The sequence below is a fragment of the Solenopsis invicta genome, chromosome 11 (assembly GCF_016802725.1).
Source record: "Solenopsis invicta isolate M01_SB chromosome 11, UNIL_Sinv_3.0, whole genome shotgun sequence".
Classification (NCBI taxonomy): Eukaryota; Metazoa; Arthropoda; class Insecta; order Hymenoptera; family Formicidae; genus Solenopsis; species Solenopsis invicta.
Genome location: NC_052674.1, coordinates 3,975,060 through 4,000,718, shown reverse-complemented (window position 1 = coordinate 4,000,718; position 25,659 = coordinate 3,975,060). Strand labels below are relative to the sequence as shown.

Here is a 25,659-nt window from a genome sequence, read left to right as displayed (position 1 = left end):
GTCTCCCCTTTGCACAAATCCCGCGCGTCCACGAGTAGGAATCATATCGTAACATGCACCAGCCTTACTTTTTTTTCTACGTGTCGCTGATGCGTTAATTGCTAATTAAGTTTCAACATTAGTCTCGGTACTCCAAGCTTGTCCAGCACGCGCCTCGCTTGGCTGGTAGCGCATTCTGACTGAAGAAGTAGAAAACAGCGATGTGCGATATAGCTCGCCACTAATCGGTGTCTCATCGCTTCGTTACGCCCCGTCAAGTATATGCTTCCGGCTATTGTAATTACATTAATCGTCTCGAATTTCACACAGCCGCACAATGACTCGGCGTCATCGTGGACCGAGAGAAGCGTCAGTCCCGGAAGCGCGATCGTCAGCGGCGCTTCGCGACCGCAGACACCAGCGTTTCCAGTTCATCCACGAACGCCGTACGTCAATAACGCATCACCAACGGTGACGTTTGCTACCGATCGCACTTACGTGACGGCCAATAATAGCTATAATGTTAGCAACAACAACAACAACGAGGCTAGTGGAAACAACAACAACAACGTCGGGAATTACGGCGCCGAACGAACGATATACATCGAAGAACGAAGGGAAGCCTCGAAGGAGACGGGGCTTCCACCCAAGAGTCCGACAACACAGCGGTAGGTTTTTTTACTTTCCGTTCAATACATATTTCCATTTTAAATACGTAATTATATAAAATTAAAAATTCTTCAGACTTTTCTTGCGACACTGAAAAATTTTATTCCAACATACAAGATTAATGGATTTATCAGCTACTACTCGCGATAATTTTCATCGAGATATTAGGCGAAATAGAAACTTTCTGCTTTATAACGTAAACGTTCTCATTTTTTAATATTGAAATTTTTTATCTCGAATTTTGGACGGGAACGTGAGATTTAAGATACTGCTAGTTCGGTATTGGACATTTTATAAATTTTATAAAAATATTTTATACCAAGCCAGTATGTGACGTAATAGATTTGCCCTGACACGACGAAGGATCGTAAAACGACGGTAATGATGACGAAGAATGATATTCGTGATTCTAGACGCTTGAGTTTCCCGGCAAGCGGGCCGCTTAAACAAACGCATAACAAACGATGGCCGCTCACTAACCAATCGGCGTCGTTCGACTATAGGTAATATACACGAAGAATCGCGCGAGAGCGAGTGATCGTAACTGAATATGCAATTAACGGCTTTAGAATTAATCACAGCGATGGAGAGCGTCGCGCCCAAATGTGCACTATGAATGTTTTGTGTCATGTTACTAATCGCGCGCGTTGATACGCCCGGGGAATGCATCCTACATAATATCATTGATAATAAATCATTTTTTTACACGATGTTGCATAAGTCGAAAACGCATTTACATTAGATGTAATTTTTTTCCCTTTATGTCTGAATAACATTGGTTTCACGTAATGTCATAATTCTGTATTGCATCCTTGCTGTTTACCGTTGTTATAAATTGCAATCATTCATTGCAGAGATAATTTAAAAACTATTATTTCATGTCTACGCAATTGTAATAGAGAAGTTTACCTGATCGTATCGTGATCATAAATCGCGGCCACGTACGCTGGCCATATGTGTGTTGCACCTTTGAACTAACAAGAACTCGCGCTTTCCTGCATCGTGTGTCATAGAAACTTCTCACAGATAAAGTATGTTATATCGACGAAATAAACTTTGTTATTGAAGAACCAAAGTAACATTTCCATCATCCTCACGTGAATTCCTCCGGGAAAAAATTCTTTTCTATCCAACCTTCTCTTCTCGCTTCTCGCTAGAGATGTTCGTCCCGTTTAACTTAGAGGCACTTCTTTCGCCTCTCAAATTCTCTTCTATAAAATGTGTATCACCCTTTTCCGATATTTTCCTCACGATGTATAGCACTGTGCACGAGTCAACCGACACACATCTGCCTGCACGGAAATGTCGATACATTTTCGCGAAACATTATTTAATGTTGCGTTCGGTTTGCTCCCTTTCCAGTAAGGACCGACCTGTTTCTCCTATAAGCGAATCGGCGATGTCACAGCCGCAGGCTGTTTCGCGCAGCCCTGGAACACCCACCCATGTAGAATTCGCCCAAAGCCCTAAGGTAAGCATCGCAATATTACGTTACGTTCAATTATCGTCGTTATTTCAATCCCATCGCGATGATAGAATAACTCGAACGTATTTTATATACATATAAGCTTTAATTAAAATTTAATTTAATCTTTTAATTTTGAAATAAGTATTTAAGTATAATTAAATTTTTTTACCGACAAATAATATGGAAATGAATATAACAATTGAAATAGAATGTATTAGAAATTAGATGCATTGATAATATTATGTTATAATGTTATGGTGTGATGTTATAATATTTCGGTATATGGATAGAAGAAAATATATTCTTCTAATAACTTATTTTGCAGAGTGCTACGTCGTATACATCGATCAACAGCGGTAGTTCGCCGCAAGTTCAATATTATAGCTCGAGACGCTCCAGCGTTCACTCGAATACTGAGCCCCAGGAGGTAGCTGACGTTAATGTAAAATTCGTACGCGATACTAGCAGGATCTGGTACAAACCCAATATATCGCGGGAGCAAGGTAATTTTTAAATCTGAAATAATTTTATCTTTTTTTTTGCTATTAAATAATTTAGCTTTTTATTTATTATAATACATGAAAAAGATATATCTATTTTAAATATTATTTATATTTATAGTTACGATTGAATATACAAACAATAATTCGAATTTACAATAGGTAATTCAAGCGTGAGAAAAAAAATATTATTTTTTACGCGAATCTTTGTGCTTAATATTTCTGTATCAGTTATTAAATACGAAATGTTGCAATAAATTTTATAGAATTTTTTATAATACTTGTAACATTTATTATTAAAATGGACGATTAATTTAATTTAAAATATTATTTTTAGCTTTAATTTACGAATGCGTTTGAAATCCGATAATCCATATCGGACGCAGTTTGTAGAATTAAAAAATGTATTTATTAATTGATACAAAAATATTATTACCATCAATATCCTCTTCAACCGTAAAGTGGTATTTCTTGTTCTGCTTGCATTATTTATATATTGGTCTAATATTCAACTTATTGGTAATTTGAACTTTGTTATTTTATAATATTTTAAACTTTTATTACTTTATTGAAATATTTTAATTCTGTTATGCAATGGCTTAAAAAGCTATTATTGGATAGTGTGAGAGATGAACTTCATAAAATTTTTCCTAGCAATCTCGATGCTGAAAGACGCGACACCCGGCACATTTGTCGTGCGAGACAGCAACTCATTCCCGGGTGCCTTCGGTTTGGCATTGAAAGTGGCTACGCCACCTCCCGGTGCGCCCAGTAGCCCACGAGATCCCTCGAGCGAGCTCGTCAGGCACTTCTTGATCGAACCAACGTCACGCGGCGTCAGACTAAAAGGATGCGCGAATGAGCCCGTCTTCAGTTCACTCTCGGCACTCGTTTACCAGCACAGTTTAATGGCAATGGCATTACCTTGCCAACTGCTGTTACCCGAACCGGAGGCAGCCGCTAGAGCTCTAGATTCACCTGGTACCAATAGCACTCAGCAGCTCCTCGCTCAAGGAGCAGGTATAATTAATTTATTACACTTCTGCGTTAATGGGCAGAATAAAAAAAATTCATACTAGTTAAATTAAGATAGTTATGCGAGATAAAGAACTCTGACTTTAATTATTACTACATTTATACATTTTAGATATTTTAATTCTTCAGTAATTTTATTTATAAACTTTTTGGATTTACGAAAAAAGAGAAAAAGCTTTTTTTAAATATTTTAAATTTGTTTTTTGTTACAGCTTGCAACGTTTTATATCTCTTTACAATTGATACGGAGTCCTTGACCGGGCCACAGGCCATCAAGAAAGCCATTACTAATCTCTTTGAGCAAAAGCCTTTGCCGGTTGCCACAATTGTTCACTTCAAAGTCTCCACGCAGGGCATTACTTTGACTGACAACGCAAGAAAGCTATTTTTCCGTCGACATTATCCCACAAATAATATAAGTTATTGCGGATTGGACACTGAAGAACGCACGTGGGACTTTAGCAGCGAAGATACCGGAAGACCACTTAGCGCTCAGTACGTTTTTAAAATTTTATCAAATTTTTCTTGATTAAGAAATAAAATTATACTACATAATAGAATTATTTGAATTACTTATAATTTGAAAACTGAAAAATTTTATTTTATGACTTATTTTTTTTAATAATTTTATAAAATATGAAAATTAAAATTTTACTCTCTATCGGAATCAATGTATTATTCACTGAAAGGCAGTAAATAATCTGATTTCAGTGATTTCAGTTATATTTATAACTATATTAATCAATGATATATGCACTCTTTCAGTGATAATACACTGATTTTGATCCATGAGAATACCTCCTTTCCCCTTTCCTTCTTTTTTAATTAGAATCACTGAAAAACGATGAATAATCTTATTAATAATTACTGATGATCATAATTATAAATATAACAATAATTATAAATATAAGTGATTTACGATTTCTCTGACCTAGATTCAGAAAATAAAATTTCTAAAATTATGATAAAATATTTTGAACATTTAATAGCAGAATTCGATATAAATAATTTTAATTATTTACATTTAGCTTAATCTATTCAATTTGCTTATTATTTTTTTCCAGTCGCTGCTTCGGCTTTGTTGCAAGAAAACTCGCTCACAAATCAGACAATCAGTGCCACGTGTTCGCTGAACTGGAACCAGAACAACCCGCCACGGCCATCGTAAATTTCGTTAATAAAGTCATGATGGGTAGTTCCATCGCCAAGGCCAACATCGTTTAAGAATCGCTACTCGTTCGCCACAATCGCCAAGACTAACGGGCACAAACATCATTGCAAATTCATTAACGGTTTCGCCTTTAAGGTCGACACCGATACATATCTTGAACGCAAAAAAAAATGCAAAAGTCCAATTAAGATCGACTGAGAAGTTGGGGGATAACTGGACGAATGATTGATATAATCGATTAATGAAATCGTTATTCCGTTGAGGACACAAAGGACACACGTAAATCCTTTTAAAGGATTTGCTGGAAATGGCTGCACGAATTAATCATCATCATTAACCGATTGTTCGTAATAAGTCTACGTGCATTTCGTAGCGTTGAATCAGTAGAGCATTCATGTTGCAAACAGTAGGAATGATATAATTATCGATAACGCTGGGAAAAAGTCGAGAATCGCTCTCTTTAGAAGAGAACGAGAAGAACGAGAGGCGATAACGTAAATCGATTCCATCCTCGCGTCAATATGCAAACAAGATAAAAAAAGTTGTTGTTATGATTATCGTTACTATTGTCATTTAACGTAGCGAATAGTAAAGATATAATAGATGGTCTAAGAAGGGTAAGGTGGTCAAATGACTGCGTTGGAAAAATTTGATACATGTAATACAATAATTTTATTTTATTTATAAAAATATAAAATCTTGAATATTCTTTACGTTCTTATTAATAAGTATAATTATAATTTAGCGTATATTATTTACATTTTAGCAATTATTGAAAGATTTCAAATTTTAATATAAGAATTTTAACGAAATATATTTAAATGATTCTTCGCTCTCTCTCTTCCCTCTCTTTATATTCGAACATTTTTTTAGAAGCTTGTTTTGCGAAATTTTGAAGTTCATGATTTCGCCACCTTTCCCCGCTTATGATACGATCGATCAGCCGCACACGAATTTACCGATAGCTCGTAGTCATAGTTGAAAAGACTCAACCGTGCTCTTCGCGCGATTTACGAAGAGCATCGAACATTCGAAACGAGCGTATCTCGCACGACACTGAGTGCGCTTTCGATTTCGGAAAACACCTATGCATTGCGCACGTATAAATATGCATTCATTTACACATGATTACACATACTACATACACGTAACTATCACTTGAATGGCAACAAAACTTGGGCTCGCGTTTTAATAATTTTAATGATCCAGACAGTATACATGGGTAAATACATGATTCAGTCTACAAAAAACATTTTTTTAGTTCTGTTTTTCTGTCATTTTTTACTTAAAAAATGTTACAGAATTAATAGTAAGATAAAGAAATTTATAGAAATTTACGATCACGAAATAATCAGAATTTATTATTATATTTGAATGTTTTATTTAAGAATCCTAAATTTTTAAGAAACACACATAATAAAATTTAAATAACGAATAAATCGTAAATAAGGCGTGAGCATCGTAAATTCATATATTATCATGTTATACTTGAGACTCTCGAGTAATGTTTGACAGAGAATGTTACATCATGTGCAGAGTATATTATACCCATACATATACATGTACACGCACGTATAAAATCCTCGTGTCATGCTCCCTCGATGTGTGAAAGAATGATGTTATAAATAACTGTAAATACACCAAGAGACAAAAAGACGCCTTAAAAGAAGGCCTCGAGGAGACACCTTGAGGGAAACCGTGTCGCGAGATGAATGATAGTCCGCGACTCATGGAAGAAGCAATGTTACGTTTAGGAGCAGCTCGAAAATTACGCAGGTTAGAATGAATGATGCTATTTAAGGAGGAGTATGCACGTGACGAGGCAGTATCGCGCGTATTCTTTCGGTGAACTCATAGATTCTTGCCATTTCGGGCTCGTGTACCGTCGAGAGCTTATACTCTCTCGAAGAGTGTGTCTCGACGGACACGACGATGTCAATTATTACGATCGAATCGATTATATAGTAATTACGACAATACGACGGCGCGAAGGGACTGCTGGTGTCTGCAGTAGCCAGCCTTTCTTTCGACGTCGTCGGCTTCTTCGTCATTTACTTTCGCGATCCCTTCTACTTTTGTCTTCCGAACGAAGGTCGGTCGAAGCTTCGGCGTTTTCTCCATTCTCTGCGAATTCCTTCACGATCGAGAGAAGGAGGACCCGTAGTTACGCAATGTGCTAGTCAAAATTCGTACTGTATATTCAATGGTCAAGAAATAGGTTAACGGTGACCTTGGGAGCCCTTTTCGGGAATGCTTGGCCCTTCAATAGCGGCGAGCGCGAGGTACTTTACTTCGCGCTGAGACTAGATGTAAAGTAATATGTTTTATCTTATGGATAACGGGCTCGAAACGCATAGAGATAATTGAGTGTGCCGCTGAAAGAATCAAGGGCCCGCTTGAGAGAACCGGCCGTGTATTTTTTTGCGTTCTTTCTTCTCTTCATCGTCCGTCTGCCCTTTCTTCTTCGTCTAGATTTCTTTTCGTACGCGCCCGAACCTGACTAACAGAAGTAACATTAATTTAACATTCAGTCATTATAATAATAATTATTAATATTATACTTATTTACGCTATATTATACTCTGTGTATGTTTGCGCAATAATTGTACCGTTGCGTGCCACATGGGTACGCGCGTATAGTTGTAACAACAATAAATCATATTCACAGCGTGTTTTGATTTTAATATTTATTCTACTATTTTAAGCAGCTTCTCTAAATATATATATTACGTACATAAATTATTAACATCAAGAAATTATCTTTGTACTTATCAAAAATTTAATTTCAATTTTTATTACACACCTAAGATTATAGAAGAGCTAGTTTTATTATTTATTATTTTACATAAAGTCTATTATTTTCTTTTAGCAATTTTATGAAGTGATTTACAATGATTTATTATTCTGTATATTTCTCTTTAATTACCGACATGTAAAGTATAGAAAAACTCCATATTAAGATGAATTAAATTTCTAAATGATACATAAGATGTACCTAAAATTTCCATCTTCACGTGCTTAGACTTTTGAAAAGGTTGTTTTAATTGTAGTAATCACGTAAAACCACTACTTAGTAAAGTAAATTTAATACATATAGTTACGGTTGTTTGAACACTGATATCGCGAAAACGTGTTTTGCTAACGGCAAACTTACTGACCTACTACGCATTCCACCATACCAAGCAAATTCATGGGAATACTTGCTTGGCTTGGAGGTTTTACCTTCAATTATTGTATTATTTTATTATTTTGTTAGTTGTGAATACAAAAATTACTTTTTCTTCTCTGAATTAAGCGCAGTAAATCAAAATTAAACGATCTATACGAACTCTGATAATAAAGTACATTTTTTTTAGAAAATCAGAAAAATAGGCATTAATTTTGTGAACAGATTTGAATTTATATACATATATATGAAATATTTTATCAAATATTTATAAGTTTGATTTTTTTTAAGCTATATAAAAATATCACGAAGATAATGATACAATGTATTACATAAAATCACACTACTTTGTAGATTTCACTGCTACTGCTACTATAGCATTATCTGAATCCGTGTTATGTTGCATGATCAGTCAAGTAGTCCTATGTGAAAAAAACCAATAGAAAATAATAGAAACAGATTTAAACTTTATTGAAATTATATTCAATTTTATAATACTAATTCAAAATTATTGTTTCAATTGAATGCTCATTTGATCTATTAATAAAGAAGTTATCTATTTCTACAATTTCTTAACAGTATTTCAATTAAATAATTAAATATTTATTATGAGCATATATATTTTTTTGTACAATTTCTCGAGTTATCTAATTCAATCTGAAAATTATGCGATTTGTTATGATTTATATGTGTTTGTTTTAATATTAATATTTTATACATATAATATGTATATAATATTAATAATAATAAAATCAAATATATCTATTTTTTAAATATGTATATTAAAAATAATAAATTATTTATATATAAATAGTTATAAAAAAATATTTAAATTATTTATAGATAAAAAAAAGATCTAAAATTAAGATATTATGTAATTCGTCATACACAAAATAATAGGATTATATCAAATTCGATAAAACATGACCAGATAAAAGATTAAAGATGTTTATAAAACTAGATACTAAATAACACAAGTAAAAAAATAACAAATTTGATGTTTACAAACTAAAAACATGAGAGGATTATATAGATTTTTTCTTATCTAATCTATCAGATTTTTTAAATATAGAGGGTCGATTTAAATTACTGTCAAGATTAGTAAATGTATCCTCTGTAACGTTTCCAATACTCTATTCGTTAACCCCGAGGTTGCTGATCCGCTGCATGACTGAAGAATGAACGTCGTCCAGCGTTGAAATGAAATCCCGTAATCCAAGCCCGTGAGGCAGAACAGTGAAACCGTCGTGTTTCATGTGCCCGTATGAACTAGCAACTGGTTCCGGCTGCGGGTTTGCCAGTCAACGAGGAACCTTCAAGACGATCAAGTATTCTGCGCGATCAAAGTACGCCATGAGTGTTGCCGTTGAGTCGATTTTGTGCGTGATCCTCGGATTTTCGTGGATTCTCCTGCTACATCCGGCATATAGCAGTCCGTATCGTGATAATTATACGGTGATACGTTCACAATATAATCATTTGAAGGAGAAGATATTCAAGCAGGAAAAAGCACTTAATGTGGAAAGCGGGTTGGTGTCGTTAATAGATAATTAAGAGCTTATTAAACATACATACACAGTTGAATAAACTTGAGTTTGATTGTAAATTGAGTTATCTTTTAATATCTTAACGAAGTGTACCAAACGTTATTTTTAGGCACCTTCTCTGCGCTGGATCATTCGCGTTTAATGTTCACTATTTTTATAAATATAAAAAATTTATTAATGAGTTATATATTTTAATATCTCTAGAAAGTATTTGTATAATAATTAATTACAAAGTAATTGTATATAAATGTTATAATTAATTTTAGTTGACAAAATAAAAGAAACATACATTTTTATATAAAAATTAAAAATTTTGAAATAAAAATAATTTAAAGAAAAATACTTTTAAATCTTAAAATTGACATTCCAAATTACAAAAAAAAAATTAATTCAAAATAATGTCTATTCAAAAAGTTTATTTACATAATAAATTGAAAAAAACGTATTTTTATATGCACAAATTTACATATTGATTGAAGGTATATTGCATTTACATTTTAAATAATGCCTTTTTTTAACACAGTTAAAAAAATATTAAAATAATTACAAAAAAAAATTTTTTTAATATTATTTATAACATTTGCAAAATAGCGACTAATACTTTGCATTACAGCTTAAAATTATCACTTAAATTTTCATTTTTTTTAATAATTGAAGTGATGAAAACCTTTTTATATAAACGAGAATATGTTGAAAACAAAGAAAAAAAATAAAAATTTATAGTTGTAAAACGAGCCATGATTCTATATACAATAGAATCATTTGTATTTTAGTTTTTTAAAATATTCTGGATAAAGGATGTGTACGAGTTAAGGTCGCCAATGTAGTCCTGTTTTGACAAATGCCAAATTTATAAGGAAAAAATAGACTTATTTGGTCAGGTACAATCACAGATTTCTTAGTTTAGAAATCTGCGGGTACAATATTTGTAGTACTTAAAAAAAAAATACGCTGAATATTTTTGTTCAATCAGTTAATTGTGTGTAGAAAGTGTTAATATCTAATATCAAAAGATGTTTAAAGTATTGTAAGATTTTATACCTGAGAAATTAAAATAATTAAACAACGAATCAATAAATTAAATAAATCGCTACATCATTTTTAAGTATATTTAACTAATAATATATTGTACAATATATAATATGTAAAAGAGTAATACGATACAAATTTTAAATATTTAAAGAAGACTAATTTGGTGATTTTTATTTAAAAATTTTGTAATTTTGATATAAAATTAATTAAAATTTTAATATTTTTAAAACTTTCTCTCTCTCTTTCGCTTTTTCTTTCTTTGTAAAATGTTTTATAAAAAGAAAAGAGAAGATTTAAATTTATATTAATGTTAATTGAGCTCTGCAATGGAGTGCAACAAATGTCGTAAATTTAAATTTAGTTTGTATAAAAAAAATGTTATTCTTGTTATTTTTACATTAATTCATTTATTGCAACTTTCATTAATTCTTGCATGTTGTTTATACTAAGAAACATTCAATTATATTAATTAAGATGCACCTTTTCATGTGTTTCATTCGTTTATGTGTTCTTTCCGTCCTAGTTTTTCTTTTAAAAGAGTTTTTCTAAGAGAAAGTAGACACGCGTTAATCATAAAAGAATGTTGTATTGCTCGCTGAATTTAGTTAATTATGAAAATGTATTAATTCAAGCGTTTTTTACATGAGCATGAGCGTTCTTGGCATTTAAAAGCACGTAATGTTAAGACGGTTATTAAACATTTTTATAAATCTCTATACATTCTGAATTTTTTTATAACAATTTGAAACTTACAATAGAATTTACAATAGCTAAGTTATTTTTAAATCATGAAAATTATTAAACATTTAAAATTTTACAAAGCACAAAGATTTACAAAATGATATTTATTATGTGTTTATTAGTGATCTAAAGAATTTTAATAACAAACATTATAATAACAAACTGATATAAAAAGTTTTAAAATATATTTTACACAATAAAAATCACAAATAATAATCTACATATAGTTTCCAGGATGCCCTTAACGATGAAGAAATGCAGCCGTGTTTGAATTTCAAAGGTAGAGAAGAGGATCGTCTCGTATTCGCTAAAGCAAGTAATCATCAGAACACACCCAGAGACTTACTCTGGGATGAAGATGATGACGATGATGATTATAGAGGTTTTTCTTTATTTGGCCTCGTTGAATCCGTGCTGTCCGTCGTAGCTAGCGGACTCAGCACAGTTGTGAACAGTATCGTCGGTACCGAGAAAAAGGATTCACGGTCACGTACCAGAAGAATAAACTATAGAAATTTCCATTTAATCAGGGCATTTCCTAACACGGCAAGTCAAGTTACGGATTTGCGCGAATTAAGAGACGCCGAGCCTGAAGATATTAAATTTTGGTCCTTTCCAAATTCTAACAGGTTGTATTTGTATTTTAGTTAAAGTAAGATTGCCGATATCGACATACTACTTTGTTCTTGAATTATATTTCTTAAACAAAAATTAAAATTAAAACTTTAGAAACATAAATACGAACTATAAAGTATTTTCTATCAGATGATGTAGCAGTTTTTATAATATTTCAAATTTTGCAATAAAGTTTTTTGTAAGATAAGCAAACACGTCTTACAAAATGATACCAAAACTGGCATAGTAAAGTGGTAATGCTACATTTTCATTTTTTTTTCTTTTACATGAGTGTAAAAAATATAAGTTAAGATGCAGAATTTTTAAAAATTGTTCACTTTGATGTAAATCATTTTTTGTCTATTTATACAAACATCTTATACTGTTCCGCTAGACGCAACAAGTAGCTCGGAAATATATAAAAATTAGGTTACTAACTTAATGATGTGTCTCCTATTGTCTGTCTTTTATTCTATTCTTTAGTTTTTACTATTTTGTAGCCTGTCTTATCAGATGTCTCAGTTTACACTGCATCCCAATTATATATTTTAAAACGGTATCATGAGAAAAATATAAGAATATAAATATAATCTGAACATGATGGTATAAATATGCAAAATAATCTAATATTATTATATGATATAATATGATATAACATTGTAACATACTCATCAATGTTTAAACTGTGTAATTTGCAAAAAAAAATTATTAAAACTTTATTCTCATATTTAAAAAATTTATTTATGACTGATTTTTCTAGACTGAAGGCATGAACGTACTTGTAATAATGAGTTTTCACTTCTTTCATTATCTAAGCAAATATATTTTTATCAGTATTAATAAAGTGCAATGTTCAATTTCCGAAAAGTTAAGGAGTGTCGCTTTAAGAAACCTATGTCGGTATTGGCGACTTTCCTCTAATTTTTTATATATGTATAAGTCTACGTTTTCTCTTACAGAACTTCTGACATGATTGTATCGCCAGATCTTGTAAATGATGTTAAGGAATTTTTAAAGGATAAGAAGATTAACTTCAAAATATTAATATCGGATATTCAGGTAAAAATAAGTACATATTTTTATATTATTTACTTATACCTATTAATACGTTAATATTAAATTGTTCATGATATTGAGTTTTTGTAAAAAGCACATGGAATTATATAGTAACAACAATAATTGAAAAATCAATATTATTAAGATTTGTTACTCATTGAAATTTTAAACTATGATTTAAAAATTTATACATAATTAATCTCATTACAAGCAATAACATCGGATAAACAAAAAAAAATTTGAATGACAGCAATATCCATGGCTAATGCTCACACTTATGACCTTTTCAATAATTTTTTATGGCGTAGAGATACCAAATAATAAAAAATAGTATAAATAAATCATAATTTATTATATTAAAATGTTTAATCAAAGATTTTTGTTATTGCATGTATGAATAGTTATTTGTAAATGCTATTGATTAATGATGGATATGGAAATAAAAAAAGAAATTGTACTGTTTAGTGATATGCTTAAATGATACTATTAAGACGAGAATTTGAATTGAGTCAGGTCATGTTAACACTTTTTTTTATGTAATTGACAGAAGACTATCTCTTATCAAAATCCAAAAATGTCTAAAGAACAGCGCGACGATTTGGTCATCAATCAAGGCCATACGATGACGTGGAAACGTTATCATCGATACGGAGGTAAAATCGTGTTGATATTTTTTATGCTGTTTAAAATTAATTTAATTTAATAAACTTAATTAAGTTACACAATTGATTTGTTCTTCGGCAGATATCATACGCTATTTAGAACACTTAGCCACCAAATATCCCAAAATGGTAAAATTAATAACAATTGGACATAGCTATGAGGGTCAGCCGATAAAGGTGGCGAAGGTTTCGACAGGATCGAACAAACAAGGCCAAAAGAAACCCGCCATTTGGATCGATGCCGGTAAGTTTCTTTTGTAGTACAATTTTAATTTTTTTTATATAGAAAAAGTACAAGTAAAAAAAAGTAATTGTGAATAAATTATAAATTATACGTATATATTAGTGTTATAATATTTATTATTATAAATGAAAAATTATTTTTCTTGTTGACTGTTCTTATTAAAATTGTAAAAACTTTTAACATAGACAATCTGTCGCCAAAATTATGACCGGTTTTCATCGGCGTCGAACCCGGATACTTCCCACGTTTTACACACATTTCGTCCCGTTAGATCATCTTTTCGGTAAACCGTCATCGTCTTTGCAGGCATGCACGGACGAGAATGGATTGGTACCGCAGTGGCGACCTACATATTGAATCAGTTGGTAGAGAAGAATACGAGCTACACAAAATTATTAGATAATTCGGACTGGATGATTCTGCCGGTTGTTAATCCTGACGGTTATGAGTACAGCCATGTCAGTGATCGTTTTTGGAGGAAGACCAGAAGCAATCATGTGGAAAGTCAGAATGATAGTAGGTAAGGAAAAAAACCATCCATTCAACTCCACAATTTTGTATACAGGATCTTAATTAATCGACTAATATCAGTAATATTTGCCTATATGATCTCATTTGTTGACAGTGATACTATACTAAGAGAAATATTACAGATTAGATTGGCAAACAATAAGATTTTAGATTTTAAGATAACAAAATTAAAATTGTCTGAATCGAAAAACATTTTTTATGCCTATTATATAATTGATGTTTATGCAATAAAAAAAATTTGAGAGCCTCGCGTGTTGCTAAAACTAAAACAGTGCGTGATCTTCTTTCCTAGGTACACGCCTTCCAATTTATTACAGCTCGTAACGCACTATGCCAGATGGTTATGGACTACATGCGAAGGAGTCGATCCGAATCGAAATTTTGCGTACCACTGGGGCGAAGAGAAAGAAGGAGGAGCTAGTTTAGATCCTTGTCAGGAAACGTATTCCGGGCCTTTCGCCTTCTCTGAACCAGAAACGAAGGCGATGGCAGATTATATTTTGGCGAACAAAGAAGATATTCGGTACGCCAATTCAGTCCAATTAATATTTAATTAATTTAAGTTTACCGTTGAAACCAATTTTATTTTAAGTTTTTAATTTTATTAAAATTTTAATTTAAGCATTTCGTAACAATAGTGATAAATTTACATTTTCAGATTGTACTTGACTTTGCATTCTTATTCTCAAATGTGGCTGGTACCATGGGGTTACACACGTTCGAAACCGTCGGATTACTCTGATTTGGTAAACGTGGCGAAGAAAGCAATTAATGCGATTGCGAAAATTCACGGCACTAATTATCAACTTGGACCAGCAGCAGAACTAATGTATCCGATTTCTGGTACTTTAATACATTAATTTACTTTAATATTTTTAATTTTAATATATTTTTTGTAGATTTGTTTATACAAAAGATTTAATGTGTTGGTTCACGGTTATTAGGAAAATTTCAGAAATATCGAGATAAGACGATACTTCACATCACGTCACGTCCATAATAAATGTGTTTTTTTTTCAGGAGCGTCTGACGATTGGGCTAAAGGCGTCGCTTCGATAAAATATGCATATACGGTGGAGCTACGTGATCGCGGAACATATGGATTCCTATTACCGGCTACTCAAATAGTTCCGACTGCGCGCGAAATTTGGGCAGGCATACGAGCGATCGCCCGATTAGTTACGTACAACACGTGAATGCAACGTCTTACGCTTTTGATGCGCATTTAACGTTCGAATGTTCTTGTTTTAATCCAGGTAATGGAAACTGGATCAATGCCCTTCGTGAGTCATACAAGTTGCGGGTTTTCACCGTTATTTCTACGCAGTAGACATCGATGAACTGAGTACATAGGGCATTTGTATTGAGAAATCGGCATTTAAATGTTATCGACATAATTTAATTGAGCTACAAATGTCGGCGAGAGATAAAATTATCTTTAATTGAAAACTCAGAGAGGACACATTATCTGTCATGATAATCATTAATTTATTTTTGTTATGATTCTTGAATTTTGAGTTACATAACAAATAGGTACATAAGATGCTGTAATAGATTGGGGTTTCCCGTGCAAAGTTACGTACCTTAATTGATTACATAGTCGAATTAAATAAAAAATTATATTTTAGAAATTAAAATTGTTTATAAGATTTATTACTTTTTTAGATACGTTTATCTATGTACATTTTTTATAGACTAAGTAAAACGTGTTTCTGTGTATACAGAATTATATTTATATACTTACAATTAGTAATGAGAGAAAGTGTATAATATAATGAACGTTTTTATTATTTATTATTTACTTTATTATATATTAGTGCTAAACTCTTTTGTACAAATAATAGTACGTTAAGTATCTTCTTATTCTATTTATTAAAACAATGTATCGGATTATTTAGTTTAATGTTTATTTGCAACCTTTAATTTGAATATATTATAAAATTCATAAAACAATAAATAAATAAGTTTCTTTTAGACTTAGATTATTTTATTATAATATAAAAATAAAGGTAAAATTTTGGTATAAAATATACATTATTAAATCAAATAATGTTAATTTTTTTATTAAAAATATAGAATTAAGAAAATTAATTATTAAGATGTGCCTTTTCTTTAAGGGACAAGTTAAAAAGTAGTCATGCTCAGTGCATGCTTATCTAAGCGTTCAAGAAGAGCGTTATCAAAAGTTGCGTTATTAATTCAAAATACACACCTTATCGCGAGATATAGCCAGTTATTTCGTATATAAACCGTATATAAGATCTTCGGTGTTTAGATTCCATTGAGTTAACATACCAACCGACAATGTTGATTCGGTGCCTTCTAGTTACCGTTTTGGTGTTCCAGGGTAAGTACGCACATTCAGTTTTTAATTCTTATATGTTATATATGTATATTACATATGTATACATATGTAAACTTTAAAAATTTTTTTTATAATTCTTTTTATAAAAATAAAACTCGTTTATTTTACATTGTCAGATATAATAAAAATTAATACGGAATATGTAGTTCGCCGAACTCTTTTTTCTAGAATTATTAAACACGTGTAAAATATTTCTAAGAAATATTTAAAAATAAAAATACACTTGGTTAAACGTTCCCACTAATAATTATATAAAAAGTATAAATATCTAGATTATTTCTTTTTTAAATTAAAGATCTATGTCTATGTCTGAAATAGTGTTATATTTTAAAAAATAAAAGTTACTAAAAATATTATAAACACTAAAATAAAATGTTTAAGCTTTGCGAAAATATTATGGTAATTCTAAAATAACTATTTTGAAAATTATTTTAAACATTTGTACAGCGTGTCTGGCCGTTCCCTACCGCCTGAAACCCAGGATCACCGATGGTGAAGATGCCGAACCAGGAGAATTTCCTTATCAAGTCTCTATTCGATTGTCTCTATTTCCACCCTTGTTGCCTTATAATCATGCCTGTGGTGGTTCGATTATAGACGAGTATCATATCTTGACTGCTGGACACTGCGTCTTGCCAATCGGCAAGCTCAAAGTTTTTGCTGGCAAGCATCATCTTGTTAATGATGAGGATACTCAGCAAGAAAGTGACGTCGAGACGACTTACGTCCACGAAAAATATCCAGGGTATGTCTATTACTTTAATTCGCAGTTAAAAATATTTCAAAAAATTAAACTGGCTAGTTATAGTTTTTTTTGTTTTTTAATGTATTTTAATTTAAATTAGTTTATTAAATATAGGTTTGTAACTAAATAAAAAAACAACATTAGTTTTGATATTTACTTTTGGTATTTATTTTGACAAAAACAATTTAAACAATTATATAAGATACTCTTTTTAAGAAACGTGAATTTCATCAATAATCATCACATAACTGTGAAAACACATCACTAACATTTTTGAAATATATAAGAATATATTAATAATTTGTACAAAATTATAAAATTGTTTAATATTATTAAAACAAACTTTTTTTATAAAAAAAATATTAAAATACGAAGTTGTATTGCTTATACTTATTTAAAAATATTATTAATTAATTTATATTTTAAAATTATAATTGTGAATTATATCTCTAAATATTAAAATCATGAACAAATTATATCCAAAATAGTGGAAATAGTTATATAGATTTAATTTTTTTTACACTAAAAAAAATTTTTTTTATATTCAAATAATATTCAATATATTCAATAAAATTTATTTTAATATTATTTTTCCTTAATATAAATATTAACTAGTATAAAACAATTTATTTTTAAACTTAGAAAATATTTTTAATCAAGAAAATGATGTTAAAATAAATATATTTACTTGAACATAAAAATTCTTTTTTCAGTATAAGAATTTAAAAGTTTGTACTTTTTTTATCTTAAGCAATCATTTCACAATGTACGATCTATGTCATGGTACAATGTCATCACTCTTTTTGATAAGTCTTTTCGGCATTGGCGTCTTTTCAACTGATAATACAGTTACCGCGTGTGATCATAATATATTAGACTAAATTATATTGCTTTTTTCAGAGGTGTTGCTCCATACGACATTGCTATTCTAAAACTGAAGACTCCTCTCGTTCTTAATGAGAGAGTGTCCGCTGTCAAATTACCTGAGCAAGACGAAGTACGAACTGGAAATGTGGTACTCACTGGATGGGGCTCTACTTCCAAGTCAATACTTCCAGTACTCCCCAAGGTTCTTCAAAAGGCTACTATTCCTATATTGGATAATAAATCTTGTCAGGAAAAATTCCCAGAAGGTCCTAAGACACCACAAATCTATGATTCACAAATTTGCACTGAGCCTGTTGGAGAAATATCCGCTTGTTCTGTAAGTCAAATTTAAACATTATATCCTTTTTGCGATTAATTGGCATTACAACAATTATATTTATGTGTTAAAAATAATATTATTTCGTAATTTTACTTTGTTAATGTCAATAATATTTAATCGATTAATTATTTCGTTAATCTATTTTGTTGATCTACACAAAGCAATAATTTTAATTTGTTTAGATATATGTATAAAATTACATTATACAATGTATAATATAAATTATACACATAATTTGTATATTATATCTGTATATTTTTAAATTTGTTATTAATATAGCAACAAAACAATTAGATAATTAAATTTTAAACACATTTTTTTTCGTAATATTTTTACTAATTAAATATTTTTTTTATAGGGCGACTCTGGTGGTCCATTGGTTCAATTTGATAATGACACTCCTACCCAACTCGGTATTGTTTCATGGGGTGTCTATCCATGCGGTGTCAATCGAATGCCCTCGGTTTATACCCGCGTAGCTTCTTACGTTGATTGGATTAAGCAAACAACAGGGGCTAATAATTAATTAATATTAATATTATTAATAAGTAATTATGTTAAATTGTTTCCATCATATTTCACTGATTAATGTATTCATCAATATTATATTTGGATCATGACTCTGTATTTTATTAAGATGTTAAAGTTTTTAATTTAAAAAGTAAGAGAAAGATTAACAAAATTTAACGATACATTTTAAGAACAATAAGGCTACATTTCATATAATGTTAAAAACTGATTGAAAATAAATATATTAAATCCATAATGTAATACAATTTATTTTTTTTATCTGAATCCTAAATTACGTAATAAAAGAATACAAAAAAAATGAATAATAATCGTCTAATCTTTTTATTCATAATTATTAAACACCAATACTTATTAAATTCTTGTAGAAAAAGTTAATCGCTTTATATTGAGTTTTATATACACAATAATATACATACATATTATACATTATATATATTGTGTACACACACACACACACACACACACACACACACACACACATGTATACTCTATAATTTTAATATATAATTTAAATAGTTTAATTTTATAATGTCAATTTTAACTTTTAACTAAAAATTATTAACAAAATTAAAATAATTTATACAAAATTAATGTATATTTATGTTAAATACGTATAAATTAAAGAATTAATAATTAAAGTATTAACCCATATTTTCTTTACAAAATGTGAGTTTGCTGCACAAATCTGCAGCAAAAATTTTTCAATCGTATTATGCAATAAATTTAATAATTAATTTGTTTATATTTGTAAATCAGATATTACCAAAATCAATATTAAAAAAAAATTACATTACTGAAATAATATTTCTGTCTATTTAAAAAAAAAATGAATTTATGAGCATTATTACTTTAAATATCAAATATTTTAATATCTATTCAGAGAAGTTCAAAATTCTTTTATATCATAAAATATTAATTTTATATCACAGAGTTAATTTTAAGTAGTTTAAATAACTTTTATGAAGATTTTTAGTAATTAATAATAATGCAATAGAAATTATTATAACAAAAAAATTTACATATTGAAAAAGATAAAACAATTGAAAGTATCTGGTATAAATAAAATTATTTAATTCCCAATACCAATACAATTACTTGTAAAATTTGTGAAAAACTTTTGTTATGCATATAAAATACTATTGTTTTTATATAAGTACAATACACAAAAAATGAAAGGCAAAGAATGCTAAATGTAAAATTGTAGAATACTTTAGAAACATATAAAAAAATAGCAATACGATAATATAGATAATTCTTAATAAATTTTCCTATGACAAATTTTTGTTTAACAATAAAAAATAAATTTAATCGTCAATATATTTTGTTTAAAAAATAATGGTTTTTCAGACTGTCTCCAGTAGCGTTGCATAGAGTATATGACCTTATAGTAATATACAATATTTACTTACGCACTGATTTCTGCATTAAAAACTAATATCTTCAATATTAAGAAATAATTTAAAATTTTTTAATTTTTTTCTTTTTTTCTTTCACTACTTTTTATACTTTAATGCTTTTATTGTTACTCATTCACCATAAAACTTCTCACTATCATGATATTGATTTTATATATAGAGAATTATTTACGTCATTCCACTTAGCTCACTTAACTGCTCTTAACAAGTACAAGATGCTAAATGTACAATTTTTCTTTTCACCTTAATTAACTTGATTGAATAAAGTTTTCCGTCCCAAGTGCAACGCACCAACAGAAGTTCTCACAGCGCTGAATGGTTTGTTGAAAATAAATAAAAGGGAGAAACAAACAAATACAAAAGTTCTCAAAGGTATCTCGGTCTTTTATGCACATCCCCTCCATAATTACTTTATTCTTATCTAAATTTTATCGAAATAATAATTCATTGAATTTTAAAACCAGGAAACATTTTTATCACAATTCTGATTAATAAATAAATCAAAAAAGAATTATATATTTTTCCTTATCATAAACAGATTACTAATTTTCCTTATTCTTTTTACACTTTTATTGAAAGACAAAGATTAATTATCATGAAACAACGATAACACAATGATCCATCACAATCGGATTATATATTAATTAATTAAAACTGAAAGAGTGTTATATTGTTATTATTTAAATAAATTTTATGTTTAATTAGCATGTTAAGACTATGATTTAAACAATATATAAATAAATAGTAAATAAGAACAAAAATTAAGTCAATTAATAATGTCTGTTATTATTTTTATATTTTTTATTTTTTATTAAATTTAGTTTATTTCTAAATTTGAATTATTATTAAAATAATACAAAAATGCATTATTATTAATTTTTACATTTATTTTTTAACATTACTTTTTTAGCAGCTATATTTTTTATTTATTAATGAGCGTTATTTTTTTTTAAATAAAAAGTAAATACAATTAAACTTTTAGCTCTAATGTCAACAGTTCTAAATTTATAAAAATCATTTCTTGTCAGAATTTGCACAGATTTTGTTAATGATAAGGCATGCTTACGGAAATAAATTATTAAACTATTTAAAAGCTATTAGTAATTTTTTTTGAACAATTAAAAATTGGAAATAATGCTAGTAAAACTATTAGTAAAACTATTTGATTATTTGTTGTAGCTTTTCGCGGATTATTTGAAACAATTATTAGTTTAATAGTACAACTAAGTATTAAATTTTAAATAAGTATTAAATTTAACTATTAAAGGATCATTTGAACCCAATAATCACTACATTATTACAAAGTAATTATTGATTTTTAGTAGTCATTTTCGTAATGGTGCAGTGATTGGGCCTCAAAATCCAAATATGTATAAATATGTTATTTAACATAATAAAAATTATTTTTGTTTTCATTTTATATAGATTTAAAGGTAAGAATAGATTTTTTATATTTGTATAATATTATACACTTCAATCAGAAATTCTGTAAATGATTAAAATAAAAATATATGTATAGTATGTTAGCCAGTTATCCAGTGTTATTACTGCATACTTTAATTATACAATTACCATAAGTATATGTACTTATTTTACGAACAATGATGGAAATAATGCTTATTATTAATACTTTGACTACTGATATAACATTATTGTCTTCTAAGTATTGTAATATATAAATATATAAATAGTTTAAAACTATTGAAGTTTCAATTAATTATAATTGTGGATAATTCAACTACTAAAAGTTAATAATCACATATATATACATATAAAATTTTATTATTAAAAATAGTGTGCTATTATTAAAAGTAGTGCACTATTAATAATTGCAAATAATCTGATTAATGGAATCACTAATCACTCTATAAAAGAACTATTAAAGAGTGATTATTGTAAACAATCCGATTATTAGCTACATAATCACTATTAGAAAATAAAGTATTACTATATTAAAAACCAATAATAATTATTGGTTTTCCAGTTTATTTCTGTAAGAGTATAGATATCAATACACGTCAGGTCACAAAGAAAATCCGTCTGGAGTAAAATCCCTCTTATCGTAAACGTATGAACCTCTGCAGATTTGAATGGATTATCACAGCTTTGAATGGATTATACAGCCCATCATTATCATTGATATTGAATGGATATCCTCGACGAAAAGAGTATAAAATGCAGTCAATTTGTTGCATTGACAGTAAACAGCAAAATGTCTCCTAAAGCAATTGTGTTATTTGCCTTCCTAGTAGCGGTGGTTGCGGGTAAGTCAATTTTCTCAATATATACAAGGTATAAAATTTGAATTTAAAAAATGAGCAGTGAAAAAAGAACTTCTCTTATTAAACAATCTCAAATTTATTAAATAAATAATAATTGAATCATTTTGTCTTTTAATAGATAATGAAATAGGTTGTAAAGAAAAATGAATATAAAATAGGTCAATTTTGGTCCTCGAATTGGCAAAAAATAATGTTTTTTTTTTGTAGCGTTTGAACTGTTGAATCTAATTTTAATCTTTAAAAAGTTTTAATATTTCAATAAAGTATTATAATCTGCATACAATGTTGTTAATTCTCTAGAATTGTACATCAAATTAAAATTTTTGAAAAGTGAAAATTAGATTTAACAACTAAAAAAATACAAAAGAAACGTATCACTTTTACAGTACAAACAATCAAAATGCTTTATCGGTCATAATTAGATCTTAGCTGTGCTGATATGTATTGTGTGATTTTATATTGTCTTTACTTGCTGCTTTTAAATTGGCCCAATTTACACATTTTTCTTTTAGATTTTATTATATCATTACAAATCCTTCAATTTTATTTCATTCATCTTCAATCCTTTGTTTAATTTATTTTGTTGCAAAAATAGTTTTTCAAACATTATTAATCTAAATTTCAGGGAAGCCGCATGTTGGTATTCAGATGCCGTCATTCTTATCTTTTACTCGACCACATTTGCCTCTAATAGTCGGAGGTGAACCTGCGCCAGAAGGAGCTTATCCGTTCATAGTTTCTCTTCAAGCGTACGGTTCACATTTCTGCGCTGGATCGATTTATAACGAAGAAATGATTATGACAGCAGCTCATTGTTGTCAAGCAATTCCTTCTCTGGATGTTATTAATGTCAAGGCTGGAAAGCACAATCTTCAGGATAGTGAGGCCTCCGAACAGTCGGCCGGAATATCACAATATATTGTACATGAAAACTATCAAGGGTCAGTAAAACGTGAAAAAACGATAAATATTTATTTTTAACAGATTTTATATAGAAAAGAAGAAAGTCATGTTTAGTATTAATAAAATCAGTAAATAAAATACAATGTTTAGTTTCTCAGATATAAAGGATGTCGCTTTAGAAATCCTATGATACTGACAACTTTGCTCTAATCAATGCTATATTTATAATGTAGAACTGTAATTGTATATAGAGACAATATAGGACATAATAGCTGTTGCATTAATAATCAACAATTTTACTTCTAGAATAAATACAATAATCAAAAGTACTGATAATGATGTAGCATTAATAGTGGTATCACGATAATCATTTGATTGCTTAGAAAAACTATTATATCTCAGATAAGAGGTGACGATATACAAAATAATCTCGAGATTTATTATATTGTATATAATATTTCTATTTGTAAGATTATTATTATTATTTTTCTATTAATACTACAATTCTTTTAACATTAATAACAATTACTTTTTCAATGTTTTTAATTAATATATATTAATAAATGTATATTTTTTATATTTATATTATAATATGTGTTTTCTATTTTTCCAGTGGCGTGGGCCCATATGACATTTGCATGATTAAACTTTCGTCTCCATTGAAGTACACGGACAGAGTACAACCCATCGAATTGGCACCAGCAGAAAGTGAACCAACGGGAGAAGCATGGCTTTGTGGATGGGGCTCCATTTCAACGGGTCCCTTCCCAGTATTGCCAGATACACTTCAGCAAGTTAAAATGGAGTACGTCGATCGTCAAACTTGCCACGATGCCGTTGAACGCTTAACAGGATCTTCTCCCGTTCATGAAACCAATGTTTGCACAGGGCCAATGGACGAAGGAATCTCCGCATGCAACGTAAGTTTTAATCTATTCAAAAAATAAGCTTATCGTCTATTAATACAGCAATTTAATATGTCAAATTATTTTTAGGGAGACTCTGGTGGCCCTCTAATCTCACGAAATGGACAAAAAGCGATACAAACTGGAATAGTATCTTGGGGTATTGTTCCATGTGGTAGTGAAGGTGCGCCATCCGTGTTTACTAAGGTATCTAAATTCAACGAATGGATTGAGCAGAAAGCACTTGTTTATGGTAATCATTAACGATGGTAATACTGACGACGTACAAGTGATTGACGACAAGTTATATGTATATTGTTATTATGTTATTTAATAAATATAAAATAAATTGCAGCATAAATAAACAATGTTTTTATTTCAAACCTATACACCACTTACAACTAATTTAATTCAATATTGAATACATTCGAGTAAAATTTATTGTTACATTTGTGCTTTTATTTTATACAATAAAAAAAATAGTTGCCAACGTTATTAAATGTATCATCTCACAATCAGTGACATTTGGTAACACACTATACATATTCTAATATATAATCATATTCTATCACAAAATTTTAATATAATATGTATAAATAATTAAACGTTACTGTATTTAGGAATAATTCTGGAATTTAGTAATTAGCAATAATATGAAACAAATAATTCGAAAAAAGATTTAACTTTTTTTTTGTCAAGAAGAATTATAATAAAGTTGATAAAGTAAATAAGAATACTCGTCTTTTGAACTTTTGACCTGATATTTTAGAGACGTAAAGTATATAATCATGGTACTGATTCATTCATGAGCACTGTTTTCTAAATAAATAATAAAAATATTATACTTTTAAAAACTACAAAAAAATAATTTGAAATCTTTAACTCTCACT

General features: G+C 29.3%; 3 protein-coding genes across 16 annotated transcripts in view; all 3 read left to right on the top strand.

Annotated features, from left to right (window-relative positions):
• LOC105194673 (tensin-1) overlaps positions 1–7,492 on the top strand; it is a 203,578-nt gene extending 196,086 nt beyond the window's left edge. For 12 of the 13 annotated variants that reach the window (XM_011159715.3, XM_026130838.2, XM_011159714.3 and 9 more), the window contains 7 exons: positions 310–647; positions 1,062–1,151; positions 2,011–2,119; positions 2,442–2,619; positions 3,271–3,636; positions 3,864–4,146; positions 4,716–7,492. In XM_011159715.3, coding sequence (XP_011158017.1) covers positions 310–647; positions 1,062–1,151; positions 2,011–2,119; positions 2,442–2,619; positions 3,271–3,636; positions 3,864–4,146; positions 4,716–4,875 — 1,524 coding nt within the window. In that variant the 3' untranslated portion in view covers positions 4,876–7,492. The remainder of the gene's footprint in view (positions 1–309; positions 648–1,061; positions 1,152–2,010; positions 2,120–2,441; positions 2,620–3,270; positions 3,637–3,863; positions 4,147–4,715) is intronic. The other variant, XM_026130837.2, reaches the window with a different exon arrangement.
• A 412-nt stretch (positions 7,493–7,904) lies between these two features.
• Positions 7,905–16,273, top strand: LOC105194668 (carboxypeptidase B). 2 transcript variants are annotated; one of them, XM_011159704.3, is made up of 9 exons: positions 7,905–9,517; positions 11,536–11,937; positions 12,883–12,982; positions 13,527–13,632; positions 13,724–13,885; positions 14,192–14,405; positions 14,709–14,939; positions 15,075–15,259; positions 15,437–16,273. In XM_011159704.3, exons 1-9 carry the CDS (start codon positions 9,243–9,245, stop codon positions 15,610–15,612), a joined length of 1,851 nt encoding a protein of 616 aa, XP_011158006.2. In that variant the 5' UTR covers positions 7,905–9,242; the 3' UTR covers positions 15,613–16,273. The 2 variants fall into 2 exon arrangements, with proteins under 2 accessions (XP_011158006.2, XP_039310981.1); XM_039455047.1 differs by having other exon boundaries at positions 9,418–9,517; positions 11,543–11,937.
• A 354-nt stretch (positions 16,274–16,627) lies between these two features.
• Positions 16,628–25,130, top strand: LOC105194707 (transmembrane protease serine 9). The gene is made up of 8 exons (XM_039455177.1): positions 16,628–16,763; positions 17,229–17,526; positions 18,427–18,730; positions 19,092–19,256; positions 22,826–22,943; positions 23,587–23,902; positions 24,478–24,784; positions 24,860–25,130. Exons 1-8 carry the CDS (start codon positions 16,721–16,723, stop codon positions 25,031–25,033), a joined length of 1,725 nt encoding a protein of 574 aa, XP_039311111.1. The 5' UTR covers positions 16,628–16,720; the 3' UTR covers positions 25,034–25,130.
• The last annotated feature ends 529 nt before the right edge of the window (positions 25,131–25,659 follow it).